Genomic DNA, 23,327 nt, shown 5'->3' with positions numbered 1-23,327 from the left:
TGGAGCAGTTTATTGTCATCAGTGCACAATACGCAAGAAGGGTCAGTCTTACAAATAAAACCCTTATTCTGTAACTGTTTACCTTATATAGGAAAGTGGACAGAATACAGCACATCTCCTGCCATCTTGATTTCAGTGATAGAAAAGAAACAAAACAAGATGCCGTGAGCAATGTAATAAATCCCAGCTCCTGCGAGTACTGAGACACTGATAATATTTGTGTCTCTATATTATTACTATAGATATGTGATGTCACTGTGACACTCCCAGATCCCTTCAACTCCCCAGTCATGTCCCTGTATTATTAGGATAGATATAGGTGATGTCACTGTGATACTCCCAGATCCTCTCACCTCCCCAGTCATATCCCTGTCTTATAACTATAGATATAAATGATGTCACTGTGACAGTAACAGATCACTTTACCTCCCCAATCATGTCCCTGTATTATTACTATAGAGATAAGTGATGTCACTGTGACACTCTCTGATCCACTCACCTCTCCAGTCATGTCCCTGTATTATTACTATAGGTATGTGATGTCACTGTGACATTCCCAGATCCCCTCACCTCCCCAGTCATTTCCCTGTATTATTACTATAGATAAAGGTGATGTCACTGTGACACTCCCAGATTCCCTTCACCGCCCCAGTCATGCCCCTATATTATTAGTATAGATTAAAGTGATGTCACTGTGACACTCCCAGATCCCCTCACCTCTCCAGTCATGTCCCTGTATTATTACTATAGATATGTGATGTTACTGTGATGCTCCAAGATCCCCTCACCTCTCAAGTCATTTCCCTGTACTATTACTATAGATATAAGTGATGTCACTGTGACACTCCCAGATCCCCTCACCTCCCCAGTCATGTCCCTTATTATTACTATAGATATAAGTGATGTCACTGTGACACTCCCAGATCCCCTCACCTCCCCAGTCATGTCCCTGTATAGATATTAGGCTTGAGCGGGTCCGGTTCTCACCTGAACTTCGGGGATCCGGGACGATCCGAGGCGCCCCCCGTACTTAAGTACAACCAGCACCGTGCTAGTCAGAACCAGCCCTGGTTGTCAAAATACGGGGGACAAACAACGTAGGGGTCCCCCATATTTTGCACAACCAGCACTGGGCTCTGATCCTGTCCTGGTTCTGGAAATACAGGGGAAAAAAATGAGTAGGGTTCCCCTGTATGTTCCAGAACCAGCACCGAACTTTTTCTAGTGGGGGCTGATCCGAAAATATAAAGCGGCAAGGCCCCAGGACCCTTGTTCCTCCCAGACACCTCTTTTATTCAAATAAATGAACTTTAATTTTGTTACAAAGGAATGAATTAAAGAGAATGATTATTTATGGCTTTTGTTATATCATTTCAGAAAATTTTGTGGACATCACTTAAATCTATAGTAATAATACAGGGTCAAGACTGGGGAGGAGAGGGGATCTGCGAGTGTCACAGTGACATCACTTATATCTATATTAATAATACAAGGACATGACTGGGGAGGTGAGGGATGTGGGAGTGTCACAGCGATATCACTTATGTCTATAGTAATACACGGACATGACTGGTAAGGTAAGGGGATTTTGGAGTGTCACGGTGACATCAGTTGTATCTAAAGTAATAATACAGGCACATGACTGGGGAGGTGAGGTTATCTGGCAGTGTCACAGTGACATCACATATCTATTAGGGGTGTGCACCAGCCACTTTTCGTGTTTTGGTTTTGGATCTGGATCTTTCTTCGTGTTTTGGATCTGGATTGGTTTTGCCAAAACCACCCTTCCGGGTTTTGTGTTTTGGATCTGTACTTTTTGGAAAAACCATTAAAAACAGCTAAAATCACAGAATTAGTTATTTTTTTGTTCCTACGCTATTATTAACCTCAATAGCTTTCATTTCCACTCATTTCCAGTCTATTCTGAACACCTCACAATATTGTTTTTAGGCCAAAAGGTTGCACCGAGGTAGCTGGATGACTATGCTAAGCAACACAAGTGGGCGGCACTAACACATGGCCCATCTAGGAGTGGCACTGCAGTGACAGACTGGAAGCCAGTCAGTATTATGGTGCCCATTTGCATGTAGCACGGACCCGGGAGATCGGTGCTACTTGCATCTGTGTCACTGACACAGAGCACTGATGGGTCATGCCTACAATCACATCAAGAGGAGAATTCAATTAGACACGATATGCTTCTTTTTCATGAACAATGGCTTATGGTGCAAATATATGCTTATCGCGCAATCCTATTAGATGTGTTTTTCACGAGTGCGAATTCTACATAACATTTTTTGCGAATTAGTTATCACCTCCTAAGCAGGTAAAAAGTTGGGAAAAATCCCTATATAACGGTAAAAATTTCAGGACTTAGGGCCTGATTCAGACCCACTCGCGAGCGGCTGTCCGCTCTGGTGTTCTGGACTGAGCATGCGCACGACGGAGGGAGCTCCGTCGTGCGCATGCGCCAGACGCGACGAGCGAAGGAAAGTCCTTCGCTCGTTGTGTCTGATCAAAGGGGGCGTGCTGTCGATGTTGATTGACATCACGCCCCCTTTGGTAGGCGTGCCGGGGGCGTGCCTCTCTGACGGAGGCGTTCCCACGGGAACGCCTCCCATCAGAAGCCGGCCCACTGACATCACTAGTGATGTCAGTGGGAGTGATTTTGGCTCTGATAGAGCCAAAATCACTCCGGAGCTTGCGGTTGAAAACCTCAACCGCAGGCTCCGGCTCGCAATTTCGATGGTCGCGACGGTCACAACCATCGCGGCCATCAAACTGCATGCTCGTATAGCCTGTGGGTGGTGACCCACAGCTATACGAGCGTCCAGGAGGACGCTCCATTTTCATGGAGGCCGGCCCTCATTCAGAGCGTGCGCTCTGCTCAGAGTGTACGGCTCTGAATGAGGGCCTTAGTTAAGAAACAATGGGACACTCTCTTTAGGACTTATTTGGCAATATGAATTTTTTAAATAGCGTAACTTGCCCAATAATGCAGGGCTCGACAAATCCCGGGGGCCAGGTTGTCATGTCGATCAGATTTTGCTACTTGGCGACAAGATTATTCGGGGTGGGAGGAAGCAAATCCTAGTCAGCCCCAGCAGAGATTCGTGGGCGTGACTGTAATGTGGAGGACAGACACGTGCAGAGTGCATGCAGCGAACTCCACCAATTCTGCTGAGCTGACTCTACCTTCTCCAAACTCCGGTTGTATAGTTCTCGCCGGTAAGAGGATCTATTTGTGGCCGCGTGAGGGCACTTCAGAAGGGGTAGCGTAGCCTAGCAGAGATATGGGCGAGCGGGGGGGCTTAGCCGAGGAGTGGCTGCAGGGAGTTGTTTGAAGCCGCATCTCCTTTCCACAACATGGTGCTGCTGACGATGATCGCCCAGGTGGCGGTGGCCTCAATGCAGGAGGATTAGCAAGTAGGTGATGGTTACAGAGGGAGGACTGGGAGATGTGTTACATGGATGGGAATGTATGTATCTGTCCAGTGTAAGCTGGGATCCACCTGATGTGTCTTTAGCAGTAGCAAGTTTTGCAGGAGTACGTGTGTCTGACTGTAGAGGTAGCCGAGCAGTGGTGTGTGGCTGCGGGAGGTGATTTGCCAGAGGCAGCAGAGCAGTGGTGTTGCTGCGGGGGGTGGTTTGTTTGGGTGTAGCAGAGCAGTGGTGTGACTGCGGGGAGGTGGTGTGCCTGGGGGTAGCCGAGCTGTGGTATGGCAGTGGGGAGTGGTTTGTCCAGGTGGATTACTTTCTGACACGATTTTTTTTAAAGTGATGCAGTCTGTTATAAAATTGGGGGGGCTGTGCAGGGCAGCGGCGTGGCTAGGTGAGGGCCGGACCACAGTGTGTGTACTATAGCTGCAGCAGTTGAGTAGCACACAAAGAGAAGCGCTGCTCACTCCACTGTCATTTCATTAATAAGACTCCTGTACCTTTCTCCTGGGTCATATACTTTTGTGCATATGCTATTTTTTATTATTATGTCAATGTGCATTTGGGCCCTACAGTGGCATAATAAGAATTGTGGTCCTACTGTGTGGCATAACAAGAATTGTGGTCCTACTGTGTGGCATAATGTGCATGTGGGTCCTACTGTGTTGCATAATGTGCATTTGGTTCCTACTGTGTTGCATAATGTGCATTTGGCTCCTACTGTGTGATATAATGTGCATTTGGGCCCCACTGAATAGCATATTTTGAATTGGGGGAAGGTATGGGGATGGGGCAGAATCTGATGACCATTGAAGAGGCATGTGTGGTGGTCTGATGGTATGTGGGGAGCTTGAGGGGCATGTGTGATGGTCTATAGAAGTTTTCATATGTTTTGGTAACAGACGATGGTCTGGCTCCTAAACTTTTAAGCTGGCTCCTAGATTTTACAAAAAATTGTCGAGCCCTGCATTAACAACATTTTTGGAGAGATAAAATGCAAAGTGGAGGAAAATAATTGATGTGTACTGTACAGTCCCCTCTCCCCTAAATAATAATACAACATAGTGTGTGCTTGGAGCGGTGTTATTCCCCCTCATACATCACTGTACAGTTCCCTATATAATAATAATAATACCACATATCAGTGTGTGCTGAGGGCAGTGTTATTACCCCTCAAATATCACTGTACAGTCCCCTCCCCCTATATAACAATAATACCACATATCAGTATGTGCTGGGAGCAGTGTTATTCCCCCTCATACATCACTGTACGGTCCCCTCTCCCCTATATTGTATAGGGGTGTGCACCGGCCACTTTTCGTGTTTTGGTTTTGGATCTTTCTTCGTGTTTTGGATCTGGGTTGGTTTTGCCAAAACCACCGTTCCGTGTTTTGTGTTTTGGATCTGTATTTTTTGGGAAAAAAGCATAAAAACAGCTAAAATCACAGAATTAGTTTTTTTTTGTTCCTACGCTATTATTAACCTCAATAACATTAATTTTCAGTCTATTCTGAACTGACTTCACGTGTGGCAAGTTCAAAGGGCTGGAGAACCTTGCACAACACGGAACTCCTTCTCTACTGCGCTTGAGTCAGGTGCATACCCCCTCCTTTGCCTATGTCATAGGTGGATGTATAGGCTTGAATGGCCTTTTGCTGCTCCTCCATCCTCTGAAGCATATAGAGGGTTGAGTTCCACCATGTCATAACCTCTTGCTTCAGGTGATGGCAGGGCAGGTTCAAGAGTGTTTGCTGGCGCTCCAGTCTTCGGCACGCAGTCGCTGAATGGCCAGAAATTTTTCGGGCCACCCAAAGCATTTCCTGCACGCCCTTGTCGTTTTTCAGAAAATTATGCACCACCAGATTTATTGTGTGAGCAAAACATGGGACATGCTCGAATTTGCCCAGATGTAATGCCCGCACAATATTGGTGGCATTGTCAGATATCACAAATTTCCCAGGAGCATCTAAGTGGGATAAGCCATTGGGCAATGATTTCCCTCAGTTTCTATAAGAGGTCGTCGGCGGTGTGCCTCTTACTGAAACCGGTGATACACACAAAGCCTGCCTTGGAACGAGCTGGCATTTCTGAGATGCTGCTACTGGTGACGCTGCTGTTGTTGCTGCATAAGGCGATACATCTACCCAGTGGGCTGTCACAGTCATATAGTCCTTAGTCTGCCCTGTTCCACTTGTCCACATGTCCGTGGTTAAGTGGACATTGGGTACAACTGCATTTTTTAGGACACTGCGGACACTTTTCCTAGGTGGTTAACGTCCTTACCCCTTTACATACGCAACATATGGCAAGACAGTAGTTGTCCGGATTTGGACTGAAATATTTCCAGACCAAAGAGGTGGAATGTTTGGTCTTCTGCCCAGCCATGACGATGGGCTTTTTCATCCCATGGACAACTGTCTCCCCCGGTGCCTGATTTAAACAAACCACATCACCATCAGAATCCTCCTCATCAACTTCCTCCTCAGCGCCAGCTACACCAATATCCTCATCCGGTTGTACTTCAACAGTGACTTCTTCAATTTGAATATCAGCAACTGGACTATGGGTGCTCCTTCCAGCACTTGCAGAGGGCGTGCAAATGGTGGAAGGAGCCACCTCTTCCCATCCAGTGTTGGGAAGGTCAGGCATCGCAAACGCAGCCACACTTGGACTCTCCTTGGGGATTTGTGATATCTTCTTAGAACGCACAGTTCTTTGCTGTGTTTTTGCCAGCTTAACTCGTTTCATTTTTCTAGTGGGAGGAGGAGGGCTTCCATCGTCATGTGAAGCTGAACCACTAGTCATGAACATAGGGAAGGACCTTAGCCGTTCCTTGCCACTCCGTGTCGTAAATGGCATATTGGCAAGTTTACGTTTCTCCTCAGACGATTTAAATCTATTTTTTAAGGTCATTTTACTGAACTTTGGCTTTTTGGATTTTACATGCCCTCTACTATGACATTGGGCATTGGATTGGCAGACGACGTTGATGGCATTTCATTGTCTATGTCATGACTAGTGGCAGCAGCTTCAGCACTAGGAGCAAGTGGTTCTTGATCTTTCCCTATTTTATTTTTATCCTCCAATTTTTGGTTCTCCATTATTTTTATGGAGTGAATAGCCCTGTAAAAATTCTTTATATGAGTGTACCCCTACAGCAGACAGGGCACCCCCTGTATAAATTATTTGTAAGAGCGTACCCCTACAGCAGACAGGGCACCCCCTGTAAAAATTATTTGTATGAGCGTACCCCTACAGCAGACAGAGCAGCCCCTGTAAAAAATATTTGTATGAGTGTACCCCTACAGCAGACAGGGCACCCCCTGTAAAAATTATTTGTATGAGCGTACCCCTACAGCAGACAGGGCAGCCCCTGGACAACACAGCACTTCAGCCAGCCAGCCCCTATGGACAGGACAACAGCCAGCCCCTATATGGACAAGGACAACAGTAGCCAGCCAGCCCTTACAGTGATCGCGCTCAGCTAAAAAAAATGTGGGTCCCAGGGACCCCTCACTCTAAAAAGTTGGGGTCCTACTCCACAGTTTCTGGGTTTTATCACATATTATACCTTTGAGTTCCCCATACAGCATCAGACCACCCCACAAGCCCTACACATACACCATGGGAAGTCACACTCACGTTACAGTATGGATAATGCTTATCCACATTGCCTTGATCTCACATAGCAACAGGTGCAGTGCTGGAGGGAGGGAGGGGGGGCAGGCAGCAGTTGGAACAGTGCTGGGGTCAGGTAGCACTTGTGGTAGAGGAGGTTAAGTGCAAGAAGCAGTTACGATAGAGCTGGGGGTAAGGGCAGGTAGCCCTGGGGTAGGGAGGGGGTAAGTGCTGTCTGGATAGTTCTGGAGGCAGGTAACAGTTGTAGTAGAGGGGGGTAAGGGCAGGCAGCAGTTGGGGTTGAGGCAGGGAGTTGGTGCAGGGAGGTGGTAGAGACGGTAAGGGCATGTGGCAGTTGGAGTAGGAAGGGTGTTAAGTGTAGATAGCAGTTGGATTAGCACTGGGGGCAAAGAATGGTTTAGGGCATGCAGTGCTGGGGATAAGGGTAGCTAGCAGCTGGGGCAGTATTGCAGCAAGGAGAGAATTAGAGGCACGCAGTACTGGGGATAGGAGGGGGATAAGAGTAGATAGCAGCTGGGGCAGTACTGGGTGGGCAAGGAGGGAGTTAGGGACATGCAGTGCTGGGAATTGGGTGGGGATAGGTGTAGATAGCTGGGGCAGTACTAGGGGGTAAGGAGGGGGTTAGGGGCACACAGTGCTGGAGGTAAAAATTATTTATATGAGTGTACCCCTACAGCAGACAGAGCAGCCCCTGTAAAAATTATTTGTATGAGTGTACCCCTACAGCAGACAGGGAACCCACTGTAAAAATTATTTATATGAGTGTACCCCTACAGCAGACAAGGAACCCACTGTAAAAATTATTTATATGAGTGTACCCCTACAGCAGACAGGGAACCCACTGTAAAAATTATTTATATGAGTGTACCCCTACAGCAGAAAGGGCACCCCCTGTAAAAATTATTTGTATGAGTGTACCCCTACAGCAGACAGGGCAGCCCCTGTAAAAATTATTTGTATGAGTGTACCCCTACAGCAGACAGGGCACCTCCTGTAAAAAATATTTGTATGAGTGTACCCCTACAGCAGACAGGGCACCGCCTGTAAAAATTATTTGTATGAGCGTACCCCTACAGCAGACAGGGCAGCCCCTGGACAACACAGCACTTCAGCCAGCCCCTATGGACAGGACAACAGCCAGCTCCTATATGGACAAGGACAACAGTAGCCAGCCAGCCCTTACAGTGATCGTGCTCAGCTAAAAAAAATGTGGGTCCCAGGGACCCCTCACTTTAAAACGTTGGGGTCCTACTCCACAGTTTCTTGGTTTTATCACATATTATACCTTTGAGTTTCCCATATAGCATCAGACCACCCCACAAGCCCTACACATACACCATGGGAAGTCACACTCACATTACAGTATGGATAATGCTTATCCACATTGCCTTGATCTCACATAGCAAAAGGTGCAGTGCTGGGGGGAGGGAGGGGGGGGGCAGGCGGCAGTTGGAACAGTGCTGGGGTCAGGTAGCACTTGTGGTAGAGGAGGTTAAGTGCAAGAAGCAGTTAAGATAGAGCTGAGGGTGAGGGCAGGTAGTGCTGGGGGTAGGGAGGGGGTAAGGGCTGTCTGGATAGTTCTGGAGGCAGGTAACAGTTGGAGTAGAGGGGGGTAAGGGCAGGCAGCAGTTGGGGTTGAGGCAGGGAGGTGGTGCAGGGAGGTGGTAGAGACGTTAAGGGCATGTGGCAGTTGGAGTAGGAAGGGTGTTAAGTGTAGATAGCAGTTGGATCAGCACTGGGGGCAAAGAATGGTTTAGGGCATGCAGTGCTGGGGATAAGGGTAGCTAGCAGCTTGGGCAGTATTGCAGCAAGGAGAGAATTAGAGGCACGCAGTACTGGGGATAGGAGGGGGATAAGAGTAGATAGCAGCTGGGGCAGTACTGGGTGGGCAAGGAGGGAGTTAGGGACATGCAGTGCTGGGAATTGGGTGGGGATAGGTGTAGATAGCTGGGGCAGTACTAGGGGGTAAGGAGGGGGTTAAGGGCACACAGTGCTGGAGGTAGGGAGGGAGTATGGGTAGACAGCAGCTGGGACAGTACTGGTGAGCAAGGAGAGGGAGTTGGGGGCACAGCACTGGAGATAGGATGGATAAGGGTAGGTAGCAGCTGGGGCAGTACTAGGAGGCAAGGTAAGAGTTGGGGGCACGCAGTGCTGGGGATAGGACGGAGATAAGGGGGGATAGCTGGGGCAGTACTAGGGGGCAAGGAGGGAGTTAGGGGCTCACAGTGCTGGAGGTTAAGGAGGGGATAAGGGTAGATAACAGCTGGAGCAGTACTGGGGCAAGTTAGGGTTTAGGGGCACGCAGTGCTGGGGGATAAGGGTAGATACTAGCTGGGCAGTACTGGAGGACAAGGAGGGGGTTAGGGGCGGCAGTGCTGGGGGGATAAAAGTAGCAGCTGGGGCAGTACTGGTGGGGAAGGAGAGAGTTAGGGGCACGCAGTGCTGGGGATAAGGGTAGATAGCAGCTGGGCAATACTATGGGGCAAGGAGGCGGTTAGGGGCAGGCAGTGCTGAGGATAGGATGGGGATAAGGGTAGATAGCAGCTGGGCAGTACTGGTGGGCAAGGAGAGAGTTAGGGGCATGCAGTGCTGGGGATAAGGGTAGATAGCAGCTGGGCAGTACTAGGGGGCAAGGAGGGGGTTAGGGGCAGGCAGTGCTGGGGGGATAATGGTCGATAGCAGCTGGGGCAGTACTGGTTGGCAACGAGAGATTAAGGAGCACGCTGTGCTGTGGATAGGATGGGGATAAGGGTAGATAGCAGCTGGGTAGTACTGGGGGCAAGCAGTGGCATTGAGAGGGGGGGCAGCGTGTACTAATTACCCTGGTACGGGCTTGCTGAAGGAGCCAGGTCCAACGCCGCTCCTCCATCAGCTGTGAAGCCCAGCACACGCTGCTGTGTGCTGGGCTGCGCACTCATTCTGCCTGAAGGGGGGGGGAGAGCGATCATTCTGATTGTGCCCCCTCCCCTGGATATGCGCTGGGCTGAAGGAGCTCACAGTGCCCCCTTCCCCATCGCGCAGCACGGATTTGAGGTGTTGTAAGTTACAGTATTTTTCCCTTTTTATTCCCTCTTAGGGAGGCGTGGCCACGGCACCCGCGATTAGGTCACGCCCCCTTCATTCAGACCCACTGCGGCTCTTGGCAGCTCTGGGGGCAAGGAGGGTTTAGGGGCAGGCAGGTGCTGGGTGTAGGAAGGAGATAAGGTGCTGACTATGAACAAAAAATGACAGTTCTATGGGACTACCCTCCGGACCTCCTTGCGCGCTGCCACATTGATTAATTACTGTTAGCAGTTAGCCTCTGTGGCATAGCCAGCCCCCACCTTATTTGTATTACTAGCTGAACTGCACCACAAAACACCTCCTTCCGCCTGCCACCCGCTTATTAAATACTTACCTTGTTCCAGGTCAGAGAATGCAGGAACATGCGGTGTGACACAGTCTTCTACACAGCTCCCCATGTAGCCGCCTGTATAACACCAGAGCTCCATTCATGCCGGGTGTGCCAGCCTTCTATGAAGGCAGGGCGCTTGGGTCACCTTCATGTCTGGGTGCGGGGACGTTTTTTGCGTGTCTGTCCCTGTAGCGCCGAGTCCCGCAGATGGAAGAGCGCCAAAGGGCTGGCTCCTCCTGCACTAATTTAGTCCTCCCTGTCGCCAGGCCAGGGAGACGATCATTTTACAAGTAGACAATCCCGGTGGAGCGCGTCCCCAGGGACCCACCCCTTCTGAAAAAGTGAGTCCCCGGTGTCCATTTTCGGGTAAATACGCGCTATAGCGCATATTTGCGATCACTGCCTTATGTATTGTATATAAAATTATGAATATGACTATATGATTGGAAAATAGTAGCCAGCCCCTATGGTCAGCGTTAGCAGCAGCTCCCTCCCTTTTCACAGTAGCCAGACTTACTTTATTATTTATGTTTTTTATAACTGACTAGTCCGTCTAACACACTGATGGTGCCCAAGTGCGCATGACGGAGGGAGCTCCGTCGTGCACATGCGCGAGACCCGGCGAGCACCAAAGGGGGCGTGCTGTCGATGGTGAGTGACAGCACGCCCCCTTTGGTGGGCGTGCCGGGGGCGTGGCTGCCCAGACGGAGGCGTTCCCATGGGAACGCCTACCGTCTGGGTCCGGCCCCACTGACATCACTAGTGATGTCAGTGGGAGTGATTTTGGCTCTGATAGAGCCAAAATCACTCCAGGGCTTGCGGCAACGAGACCCTACCGCAGGGTCTCGTCGCAAGCCCGATGGTCGCGATGGTCTTGACCATCGCGACCATCATCATGGACGCTCGCATAAGCTGTAGGTGGTAACCCACAGCTATGCGTGCGTGCAAGAGGCCGCTCCAATTTTAGGTAGCCCGGCCCTGATTCAGAGCGAGCGCTCTGGTCAGAGCGTCCGGCTCTGAATCAGGCCCTGAGCTCCCAGCTCCCTCCTAACTCACAGCCGGAATGAAAAATGGCAGCGACCGTGGGACCTTTATAGAATCCAAAACCCGCGAGAATCCAACAGCGGGATGATGACGTTTTGCCTCAATTTCAGTTCCGAGCCAGGCGGGAAAATCCGAGTCTGACTCAGTTCCTGGCTCGGATCAGGGGGGTTTGGATTTTGGAAATCCGAACCCGCTCACCCCAAATATAATAATAATACCATATAGTGGGGTAGATGTATTATAGCGGCACTTAACGTGCCGCTATAATGCTTCCCGATTCGCCTCTTTACCGAGACGAAGCAGGAAGCACTACCGATGAGATGTAAGAACATCTCATCGGCCGGAGAGGGGAAGCGTTAACTCGCGCTACCCGCTAGAGACCACAGCGCATCAGCCTAGTGCTGATGCGCTGTGTCTCTGTCCCGGCCGGCTCCACTGAGCATGCGCGGGATCTCGCAAGTATCGCGAGATCCCAGGGTGGAGCCCTGGAGCCGGCAGCCGCCGCAGCAGGGACAGCGCTGTCCCTGCTGTGGGGATAGGCTATCGCCAGGCTGTAGCTGTCGGTGACGACAGCTACAGCCGGCCGAGCGGTCATGCGTTATGACCGTTCGTATATGGCCCTGCCCCTCGGCGCTGCTATCTTGTAGATAGCAGCGCCCCTATCATTTACCGCCCAGACCCCCGATCATACATTGGGGAGAAGCGGTATCAGCGCACATAACGTGCGCTGATACCGCTTCTGGGCTTCATACATCTCCCCCAGTGTGCTGGGAGCTGTGTTATTCCCCCTCATACCTCACTGTACAGTCCCCTCTCCCCTATATAATAATAATACCACATATCAGTGTGTGCTGGGAGCTGTGTTATTCCCCCCTCATATATCACTGTACAGTCCCCTCTCCCCTATATAATAATACCACATATTAGTGTGTGCTGGGAGCTGTGTTATTCCTCCTCATTTATCACTGTACAGTCCCCTACCCCTATCTAATAAAAATATAATATACACAGGACACATTACCTGGCTCTGGCTGTATCAGGAATGTCTATGACAAAATGGCAGCTAAAGCCCCTGTTGCACTACCCCCTCTGGTCTGTGACTGGTAGACTATAAGAATATGTCTGCCGGTAACCGTACATGAGGACACCATTAGACTATACGGCTGTTATTCTAGTGATGAAGCTGTGAGCAGCAGTTGCCGATGGCTGCTAATTACAGGACGTCCTTCCTACTGTGTGCCGAATGATTGGCTACATGCTGCTGCCAATCACCGCACTAAGGGGAATGGGAGGAGGACGGTCACTATGATAAGAGGGGCGGGGCAGGCAGGAGCCATAGCTTCACGGAGATGAGAGGGGCGGGGCGTGGTTATGTATAGGGGCGTTTTTTCTATTACAGGAAGGGGCAGAGAGCGGCTGGACCTGGGATCAGGTAATGGTATTTATTATTATTATACAGGGGGAGCAGCCTGTGGTGTCCTGTTGTTATTATTATTATTATTATTATACAGGGGGAGCAGCCTGTGGTGTCCTGTTATTATTATACATAGGGAGCAGCCTGTGGTCTCCTGTTATTATTATTAAAACAGTGGGAGCAGCCTGTGGTGTCCTGTTATTATTATGCAGGGGGAGCAGCCTGTGGTGTCCTGTTGTTGATGATGATGATAATAATATTATTATTATTATTATTATTATTATTATTATTATTATTATACAGGGGGAGCAGCCTGTGGTATCCTGTTATTATGCAGGGGGAGCAGCCTGTGGTGTCCTGTTGTTGTTGTTATTATTATTATTATTATTATTATACAGGGGAAACAGCCTGTGGTGTCCTGTTATTATTATTATTATTATTATACAGGGGGAGAAGACAGTGATGTCCTGTTATTAATCTTATACAGGGGGAGCAGCCTGTGGTGTCCTGGTATTATTATACAGGGGGAGTAGCCTGTGGTGTCCTGTTGTTGTTATTATTATTATACAGGGGGAGCAGCCTGTGGTGTCCTGGTATTATACAGGGGGAGCAGCCTGTGGTGTCCTGTTGTTGTTGTTATCATTGTTGTTATTATTATTATTATTATTATACAGGGGAAACAACCGGTGTTGTTGTTGTTGTTGATGATGATGATAATATTATTATTATTATAATACAGGGGGAAAGACAGTGGTGTCCTGTTATTAATATTATACAGGGGGAGCAGCCTGTGGTGTCCTGTTATTATACAGGGGGAGCAGCCTGTGGTGTCCTGGTATTATTATACAGGGGGTGCAGCCTGTGGTGTCCTGTTGTTATACAGGGGGAGCAGCCTGTGGTGTCCTGGTATTATTATACAGGGGGAGCAGCCTGTGGTGTCCTGTTAATAATAATAATAATAATAATAATATTTTATTATACAGGGGGAGCAGCCTGTGGTGTCCTGGTATTATTATACAGGGGGAGCAGCCTGTGGTGTCCTGTTGTTGTTGTTATTATTATTATTATTATTATTATTATTATTATTATTATTATTATTATTATACAGGGGAAACAACCGGTGGTGGTGGTGGTGGTGGTGTTGTTGTTATTATAATACAGGGGGAAAGACAGTGGTGTCCTGTTATTAATATTATACAGGGGGAGCAGCCTGTGGTGTCCTGTTGTTATACAGGGGGAGCAGCCTGTGGTGTCCTGGTATTATTATACAGGGAGAGCAGCCTGTGGTGTTCTGTTATTATTATTATTATTATTATTATTATTATTATTATTATTATTAACAGAACACCACAGGCTGCTCTCCCTGTATAAGAGTAATAACAGGACACCACATACTGCTCCCCCTGTATAATAATAATATTATTATACATGTGGAGCAGGCTATGGTGTCCTGTTGTTGTTGTTATTGTTATTATTATACAGGGGGAGCAGCTTATGAAGTCCTGTTATTACTCTTACATAGGAATAGCAGCCTGTGGTGTCCTGTTATCATTATTATACAGGGGAGCAGTCTGTGGTGTCCTGTTATTATTATACAGGGGGAGCAGCCTGTGGTGTCCTGTTATTATTATAGAGGGGAGCAGTCTGTGGTGTCCTGTTATTATTATACAGGGGGAGCAGCCTATGATGTCCTGTTATTACTCTTATACAGGGTGAGCAGCCCTGTGGTGTTCTATTATTATTTATTATTATGATTATTATTATTATTTAGCGTTCCCGCTAGGCTGTTTTAGCGGGGCGCGGCGCCCTGCCCTCCTTCTGGAGGGCAAAAAGCACCCTGCCCTCCAGGAGGAGGGCAAAAAGCGCCCTGCCCTAACAGCCTGCGGGAGCCGTTCTCACCCGCGGGACGCAGTGTCCCGCGGGTGGACAAACATGCGGTGATCCGGTCACCGCCGGAGAACAGACGCCGGGCGCATGCGCCCGGCATCTATTCTCCCTTTCTGCAGCGCTTGGGGGCTGCCCGGCATGTCCGTAAGCGCCGGGCACGCCCCCAAGTATGACGAAAAGGGGATGCGTCTTATAGACACGCTCCCTTTTCATAACCACACTCACTTTTCGGGCGCGCGCGTGCCTAAGGCGCGCGCACAAAATTGCCCTCTCTAGCTCCGGTGCCCTGCCTGCCGCTGGAGCTAGAGGGAACACTATTATTATACAGGGGGAGCAGTCTGTAATGTCCTGTTATTACACTTATACAGGGGAAGCAGCCTGTGGTTTCCTGTTGTTATTATTCTTATTATACAGGGGGAGCAGTCTGTGGTTTCCTGTTGTTATTATTATTATACATGGGGAGCAGCCTGTTGTGTCCTGTTATTGTTGTTGATGTTATTATAATTATTATACAGGGGGAGCAGCCTATGGCGTCCTGTTGTTGTTATTATTATTATTATTATTATTATTGTACAGGGGGAGCAGCCTATGGTGTCCTGTTGTTGTTGTTGTTATTATTATTATTATACAGGGGAAGCAGCCTGTGGTGTTCTGTTGTTATTATTATTATTATTATACAGGGGGAGAAGACTGTGGTGTCTTGTTATTACTCTTTTATAGGAGGAGCAGCCTGTGGTGTTGTTGCTGTTGTTGTTGTTGTTAATAATAATAATAATATTATAATAGTAATACAGGGAGAGCAGCCTGTGGTTTCCTATTGTTGTTGTTATTGTTATTATTATTATTATACAGGGGAAGCAGCCTGTGGTGTTCTGTTGTTGTTATTATTATTATTATTATTATTATTATACAGGGGGAGAAGACTGTGGTGTCTTGTTATTACTCTTTTATAGGAGGAGCAGCCTGTGGTGTCGTTGTTGTTGTTGTTGTTGTTATTATTATTATAGATGGGAAGCAGCCTGTTGTGTCCTGTTGTTGTTGTTATTATTATTATACGGGAGGAGCGGCCTATGGTGTCCTGTTATTACTCTTATATTGGTGGAGCAGCCTGTGGTGTCCTATTATTATTATTATTATTATTATTATACAGGGGGAGAAGACTGTGGTGTCTTGTTATTACTCTTTTATAGGAGGAGCAGCCTGTGGTGTCTTGTTGTTGTTAATAATAATATTTTAATAATAATAATAATAATACAGGGAGAGCAGCCTGTGGTTTCCTGTTGTTGTTGTTGTTGTTATTATTATTATTATTATTATACATGGGGAGCAGCCTGTTGTGTCCTGTTGTTGTTATTATTATACGGGGGGAGCAGCCTATGGTGTCCTGTTATTACTCTTATATTGGTGGAGCAGCCTGTGGTGTCCTGTTATTATTATTATACAGTGTGAGCAGCCTGTGGTGTCCTGTTATTTGTATACAGGGGGAGCAGCCTGTGGTGCCCTGTTGTTGTTGTTGTTGTTATTATACAGGGGGAGCAGCCAGTGGTTTTCTGTTTTTGTTGTTGTTGTTGTTAATAATAATCATAATATTATAATGATAATAATACAGGGAGAGCACCCTGTGGTTTCCTGTTGTTGTTGTTGTTATTATTATACATGGGGAGCAGCCTGTTGTGTCCTGTTGTTGTTGTTATTATTATACGGGGGGAGCAGCCTATGGTGTCCTGTATTGCTCTTATATTGGTGGAGCAGCCTGTGTGTCCTGTTATTATTATTATACAGTGTGAGCAGCCTGTGGTGTCCTGTTAATACTCTTTTTTATAGGAGGTGTCTTGTTGTTGTAGTGTCTTGTTGTTGTTGTTATTATTATACAGGGGGAGCAGCCTATGGTGTCCTGTTGTTATTGATGATAATAACAACAACAACAACAACAGGAAACCACAGGCTGCTCTCCCTGTATTATTATTATTATTATTATTATATTATTATTATTAACAACAACAAGACACCACAGGCTGCTCCTCCTATAAAAGAGTAATAACAAGACACCACAGTCTTCTCCCCCTGTATAATAATAATAATAACAGGACACCACAGGCTGCTCCCACTGTATAATAATAATAACAGGACACCACAGGCTGCTCCACCAATATAAGAGTAATAACAGGACACCATAGGCTGCTCACCCTGTATAATAGTAACAGGACACCACAGGCTGCTCTCCCTGCATAATAATAATAACAGGACACCATAGTCTGCTCCTCCTATAAAAGAGTGATAACAGGACATCACGGTCTTCTCCCCCTGTATAATAATAATAACAACAGGACACCACGGTCTTCTCCCCCTGTATAATAATAATAACATGACACCACAGGCTGCTTCCCCTGTATAATAATAATAACAACAGGATACCATAGTCTGCTCCTCTTGCATAATAATAATAACAGGACACAACAGGCTGCTCCCCATGTATAATAATATTAATAATAATAGTAACAACAACAACAGGAAACCACAGGCTGCTCCCCCTGTATAATAATAACAACAGCAACAGGGCACCACAGGCTGCTCCCCTGTATACAAATAACAGGACACCACAGGCTGCTCTCCCTGTATAATAATAATAATAATAATAATATTAATAATAATATTATTATTATTATTATACAGGGGGAGTAGCCTGTGGTGTCCTTTTATTACTCTTTTATAGGAGGAGCAGCCTGTGGTGTCTTGTTGTTGTTGTTGTTGTTATTAACAACAACAACAAGACGCCACAGGCTGCTCCTCCTATGAAAGAGTAATAACAGGACACCACAGGCTGCTCCCCCTGTATAATAATAATAATAATAATAATAATAATATTATTATTATTATTATTATTATTATTATTATTATAATACAGGGAAAGCAGCCTGTGGTGTCCTGTTATTTGTATACAGGGGAGCAGCCTGTGGTGCCCTGTTGTTGTTATTAATATTATACAGGGGGAGCAGCCTGTGGTTTCCTGTTGTTGTTACTATTATTATTAATATTATTATACATGGGGAGCAGCCTGTTGTGTCCTGTTATTATTATTATTATGCAAGGGGAGCAGACTATGGTATCCTGTTGTTGTTGTTGTTGTTATTATTATACAGGGGGAGAAGACCGTGGTGTCCTGTTATTACTCTTTTTTAGGAGGAGCAGCCTGTGGTGTCCTGTTATTATTATTATGCAGGGAGAGCAGCCTGTGGTGTCCTGTTACTATTATACAGGGGGAGCAGCCTATGGTGTCCTGTTATTACTCTTATATTGGGGGAGCAGCCTGTGGTGTCCTGTTGTTGTTGTTGTTATTATTATTATTATACAGTGAGAGCAGTCTGTGGTGTCCTGTTATTATTATTATACAGGGGAAACAGCCTGTGGTGTCCTGTTGTTATTATTATTATTATACAGGAGGAGAAGACAGTGGTGTCCTGTTATTAATATTATAAAGGGGGAGCAGCCTGTGGTGTCCTGTTATTATTATTATTATACAGGGAGAGCAGCCTGTGGTTTCCTGTTGTTGTTGTTGTTGTTGTTGTTGTTGTTTTTATTATTATACAGGGGGAGCAGCCTATGGTGTCCTGTTATTACTCTTATATTGGTGGAGCAGCCTGTGGTGTCCTATTATTATTATTATTATTATTATTATTATTATACAGTGGGAGCAGCCTGTGGTGTCCTGTTATTATATAGCAGCAGATGCAGAATAATAATAACACTAATGAGCTGTCAGAGAAAGGAATAACATATAATAGGTATAACATGTATGTATGAGAAGTAGTCTGTATCCCAACAGTCAGAATCCTGATGCGCCCTATACCGTCTGCAGGATTCTGATGGGCCAAAATGCTGACAGCTTCAAGCGGTGAGTGTTAGGGTTAAGCTGCGGGAGGGGAGGGATAGGGTACCGAAGGGGAGGGTTATGGTACGGCTGTGGGGGGCTGTTAGGGTTAGGCTGCGGAAGGGGTGGGATAGGGTATCGAAGGGGAGGGTTATGGTACGACTGTGGGGTGCTGTTAGGGTTAGGCTGCGGGAGGGGAGGGATAGGGTACCAAAGGAGATGGTTAGGGTAAGGCTGCGGGGGAAGGGATGTGGTTAGGGTTAGGCAGCGGGAGGGTGGGTTGAGGATAGCCTTAGAATACTAACTGAAAATAGTCAGGCATGCCGGCATTCTGACCGTCTGGATTTTAACCATCGGGATGTCGTAGTTAACCCCTTATGTACGAGGGTGGTTCAATAAGTAAGGTAACAGGCCAGAGCAGGTAGACCACCCTCACGCCCATTAGACTGCGCTTCATATTAGTTATACTGTCCCAACATCAACTGTAAGCTGGCGGTAATATGGGCACACATTAAGGTACATAGTGTGATCAGATTTCTGTGTCTAAAGGGCACAACAGCAGCTGAAATTTATTCATCACCAGCTTATTGATGTGTACGGTGATAATGTCATGGTAACAGGTTTGGGTTTGGTGCCTTTGATAACAGCAGGACATACGTTCTAGATGAGCACCCAAGCACGTCCACTCAGCCAATCGCACGCGTGAGTTGTTACAGCGCTACCATTGTTAGGTACTGGACCATCCTCCCTACTGCTCTGACCTGGTACTAAGTCATTTCCATCTCTTTCGACCATTGAAGAAGTACCTGGGTAGAAGGCGATTCGCAACCGATGGTAAAGTTCAGCATTCATCATGTCCTGGCTTAAGGCCTTGAACAAATGCTTAGATAAGTATGGGGTCTATGTGGATAAATAATCTGTACCAAGGCCGTACTATTGATTATACGTCTATGTACAAGTTGAATACATTTACGCAATGAGAGGTCTTGTTACTTTATTTATTGAACCACCCTTGTATATACCAGATGATACATAACAGGATCAGGGGAAGGATGTGTGAGAAGGACACAGACAGGCCATGTAACAAAGGGCTGCACTCCCTGATCTGACACTGTCTGTCTCAGCTCAGTCTTATTATCCTGAGCAATAGAGACTCTCTCAGAGACAGCCAGTGGTTGTGACAGTCCCCAGGTCCCCAGATCCTCAGAGTGTCACTGATTATCCCCCAGGACATGTCTCACCCCACCTTACGCTGCACATACACGGCCGGCAGGCTGGTCAGAAATGTAACATACATCTGAGGTGCTGTCATTTGTCATTTCATCATTTGTGCAGAGTGACTGATGGGATTCTGTATTGCTTAACCCTTTGTTTGTCCCCTGGGCTGCCTGTTGTCGTATCCCTATTTTATAAACCTCTTCTGTTCCCTTCCCCCTCCCCTGTCTTACACACACCTCTGTACAGCTGTTATACCCCCTGTTGTGCACTGACATGACTGGGGAGTTGAGGGGATCTTTGAGTGTATGCAGTAATATTTTGTGTCTCACCCAATACACAGGATTACACAGTAGTGAAGAAGACATCCGGTGACTGTGAGATACCCAGCAGCTGTCCCTGTGTGTCAGGAGGACTGACCAGGGCCCGGAGCCCCATCACGGTGCCTCCACCTCACTCACTGATACATGAGAGACACAATGAACAGGAGATACTGGAACTCGCCAACAAGATCATTAAGTTGCTGACTGGAGAGGTGACTGCTGGGAATGGGATATTATACAGTAACACCAGGGGATGTGTCTGGGTGATGACTGGAGAGGTGACTGCTGGGAATGGGACATAATACAGTAACACCAGGGGATGTGTCTGGGTGATGACTGGAGAGGTGACTGCTGGGAATGGGACATTATACAGTAACACCAGGGGATGTGTCTGGGTGATGACTGGAGAGGTGACTGCTGGGAATGGGACATTATACAGTAACACCAGGGGATGTGTCTGGGTGATGACAGGAGAGGTGACTGCTGGGAATGGGACATTATACAGTAACACCAGGGGATGTGTCTGGGTGATGACTGGAGAGGTGACTGCTGGGAATGGGACATTATACAGTAACACCAGGGGATGTGTCTGGGTGATGACTGGAGAGGTGACTGCTGGGAATGGGACATTATACAGTAACACCAGGGGATGTGTCTGGGTGATGACAGGAGAGGTGACTGCTGGGAATGGGACATTATACAGTAACACCAGGGGATGTGTCTGGGTGATGACTGGAGAGGTGACTGCTGGGAATGAGACATTATACAGTAAGACCAGGGGATGTGTCTGGGTGGTGACTGTATCATTGTGTGTGTGTCAGGATCCTATAAGGTGTCAGGATGTCACTGTGTCTCCATGCAGGAGGGGGAGTATATAGAGGAATACAGGGGTCAGTACAAGGACGTGATGATGGAGAATCACCGGCCCCTCACATCACTAGGTAAGAGGAGACTGTCATTTATTGTACAGGGGAGAGCAGGTATGGGGCCCCCTATATACACACATCACCTGATATTACATATATACAATGTACTCAGTCACTGTGTGTCTCCTACAGATGGACCCAGTAACAGAAATACCCCAGAGAGATGTCCCCATCCTCTTTATTCACAGGATTGTACAGAGGAGAATCACAGTACCCCACAGGAGCATCAGGTAGATGGGTTTTAGAGGCTCACCAATATACCACAGTGACTGTCACTATATGATCTGTAGAGAAGCTGTGTGTCTTATACAATGATATTCTACTGTGTAATGTCTATGAACAAAATCAAACATTATAAAAACTATTTCTGTTTAGTGTGCAGCGCTGACTAATATTAAGATAGAAGATATAGAGGGAGAAGAAGAAACATATGTGACTGATATGAAGGCAGAAGGTATAGAGGGAGAAGAAGAGACGTGTGTGACTGATATGAAGGCAGAAGATACAGAGGGAAAAGAAGAGACGTATGTGACTGATATGAAGGCAGAAGATATAGATGGAGAAGAAGAGAAGCATGTGACTGATATGAAGGCAGAAGATATAGAGGGAGAAGAAGAGACATATTTGACCGATGTGAAGGCAGAAGATACAGAGAGAGAAGAGACATATGTAACTGATAATAAGGCACAAAAGAGATATATAGTGGAAGAAGAGACGTATATGAGGGGTAATCAGCAGTTTAAGGAGGAGGAAATCCCTACAGATAGCACAGGTGAGTAATGAAGACTTATTACAGAAAAAAAGTCACATACTCTCCTTGTTCTGTCACTACAGCAATCTCTTATCCTACACCCACCTCTGTCAGTACAAACTAATGAGGGTAATGTATCTGCCCAGTGGAGGAGTCAAGATCCATCTGCCATTATTATACTCCTTCTCTCCTCCTCACATCATGTCACTGTATGTTACCAGCCAAGAGATCTGACCAGTCTCCTCCCCACACTCTCTGGTGTATCTTATACATCAGGAGCCATCAGCCCCTATTATACTCCTGCTCTCCCCCTCACATCATGTCACTGTGTTACCAGCCCAGAGATCTGACCAGTCTCCTCCCCACACTCTCTAGTGTATCTTATACATCAGGAGCCATCAGCCCCTATTATACTCCTGCTCTCCCCCTCACATCATGTCACTGTTTTACCGGCCCAGAGATATGACCAGTCTCCTCCCCACACTCTCTGGTGTATCTCATACATCAGGAGCCATCAGCCCCTATTATACTCCTGCTCTCCCCCTCACATCATGTCACTGTGTGTTACCAGCCCAGAGATCTGACCAGTCTCCTCCCCACACTCTCTGGTGTATCTCATACATCAGGAGCCATCAGCCCCTATTATACTCCTGCTCTCCTCCTCTCATCATGTCACTGTGGGTTACCAGCCCAGAGATCTGACAAGTCTCCTCCCACTCCCTCTGGTGTGTATCATACATCAGGAGCCATCAGCCCCTATTATACTCCTGCTCTCCCCCTCACATCATGTCACTGTGTTACCAGCCCAGAGATCTGACCAGTCTCCTCCCCACACTCTCTGGTGTATCTCATACATCAGGAACCATCAGCCCCTATTATACTCCTGCTCTCCCCATCACATCATGTCACTGTGTGGGTGCAGTGTGAGTGTAACACAGACAAGACTGTCTGAGACTGTGCAGTCACTGCCAGCGCCAAATCGGCTAATACCAGTATAACCTTCCATGAAGAATGCTGTACACCCCAATAGGTAGAGTTTTCATAATTAAATTAAATTTTAGGATCATAATGATGCACATCGTACGTAAATTATAATACAGTCAATACAATAGGTCCAAAAACTCGGTAATCACCATTCACAAGGTCATTTAGAAACTTCAAATTATGCATCCGATTTACCTAGATCCTTGGTTACCGTTGGTGATAGCTGTTTGAGCTTTGTTATTTGTAATTCTTCAGGGTCCATAGGGCTCCACAGGGAGACAATGGGGTATAGGTGGGACTTTGGAGGACCGGACACCAACAGCAAAGCTTTTCAATCCCAGGATGCTCCAGTCCTTCCCTCTATACCCCGCCCACAGCCTAAGGGCAACTCAGTTTCGTTGGTGTCCGGCACGAGCTGGATCACCGTTCTAACAGTGGGACTGC

General features: G+C 47.1%; 2 protein-coding genes across 2 annotated transcripts in view; one reads left to right on the top strand and one right to left on the bottom strand.

Moving 5' to 3' along the window:
- LOC148477779 (uncharacterized) overlaps window positions 1–12,551 on the bottom strand; it is a 38,037-nt gene extending 25,486 nt beyond the window's left edge. Inside the window, exons 1-2 of the mRNA XM_088456146.1 lie at window positions 12,537–12,551; window positions 83–125 (exon numbers count right to left, since the gene is read on the bottom strand). Of these exons, the coding sequence (XP_088312272.1) occupies window positions 83–115 (33 nt within the window). The 5' untranslated portion in view covers window positions 116–125; window positions 12,537–12,551. The remainder of the gene's footprint in view (window positions 1–82; window positions 126–12,536) is intronic.
- Window positions 12,552–12,571: 20 nt separating this feature from the next.
- LOC148477778 (uncharacterized) overlaps window positions 12,572–23,327 on the top strand; it is a 28,054-nt gene continuing 17,298 nt past the window's right edge. The window contains exons 1-6 of the mRNA XM_088456144.1: window positions 12,572–12,607; window positions 12,855–12,947; window positions 20,243–20,434; window positions 21,085–21,163; window positions 21,281–21,378; window positions 21,524–21,920. Coding sequence (XP_088312270.1) covers window positions 12,572–12,607; window positions 12,855–12,947; window positions 20,243–20,434; window positions 21,085–21,163; window positions 21,281–21,378; window positions 21,524–21,920 — 895 coding nt within the window. The remainder of the gene's footprint in view (window positions 12,608–12,854; window positions 12,948–20,242; window positions 20,435–21,084; window positions 21,164–21,280; window positions 21,379–21,523; window positions 21,921–23,327) is intronic.

Source organism: Taudactylus pleione, unplaced genomic scaffold (assembly GCF_031769625.1).
Source record: "Taudactylus pleione unplaced genomic scaffold, aTauple2 ptg000689l, whole genome shotgun sequence".
NCBI lineage: Eukaryota > Metazoa > Chordata > Amphibia > Anura > Myobatrachidae > Taudactylus > Taudactylus pleione.
This window is presented reverse-complemented; position numbering and strand designations above follow the sequence as displayed.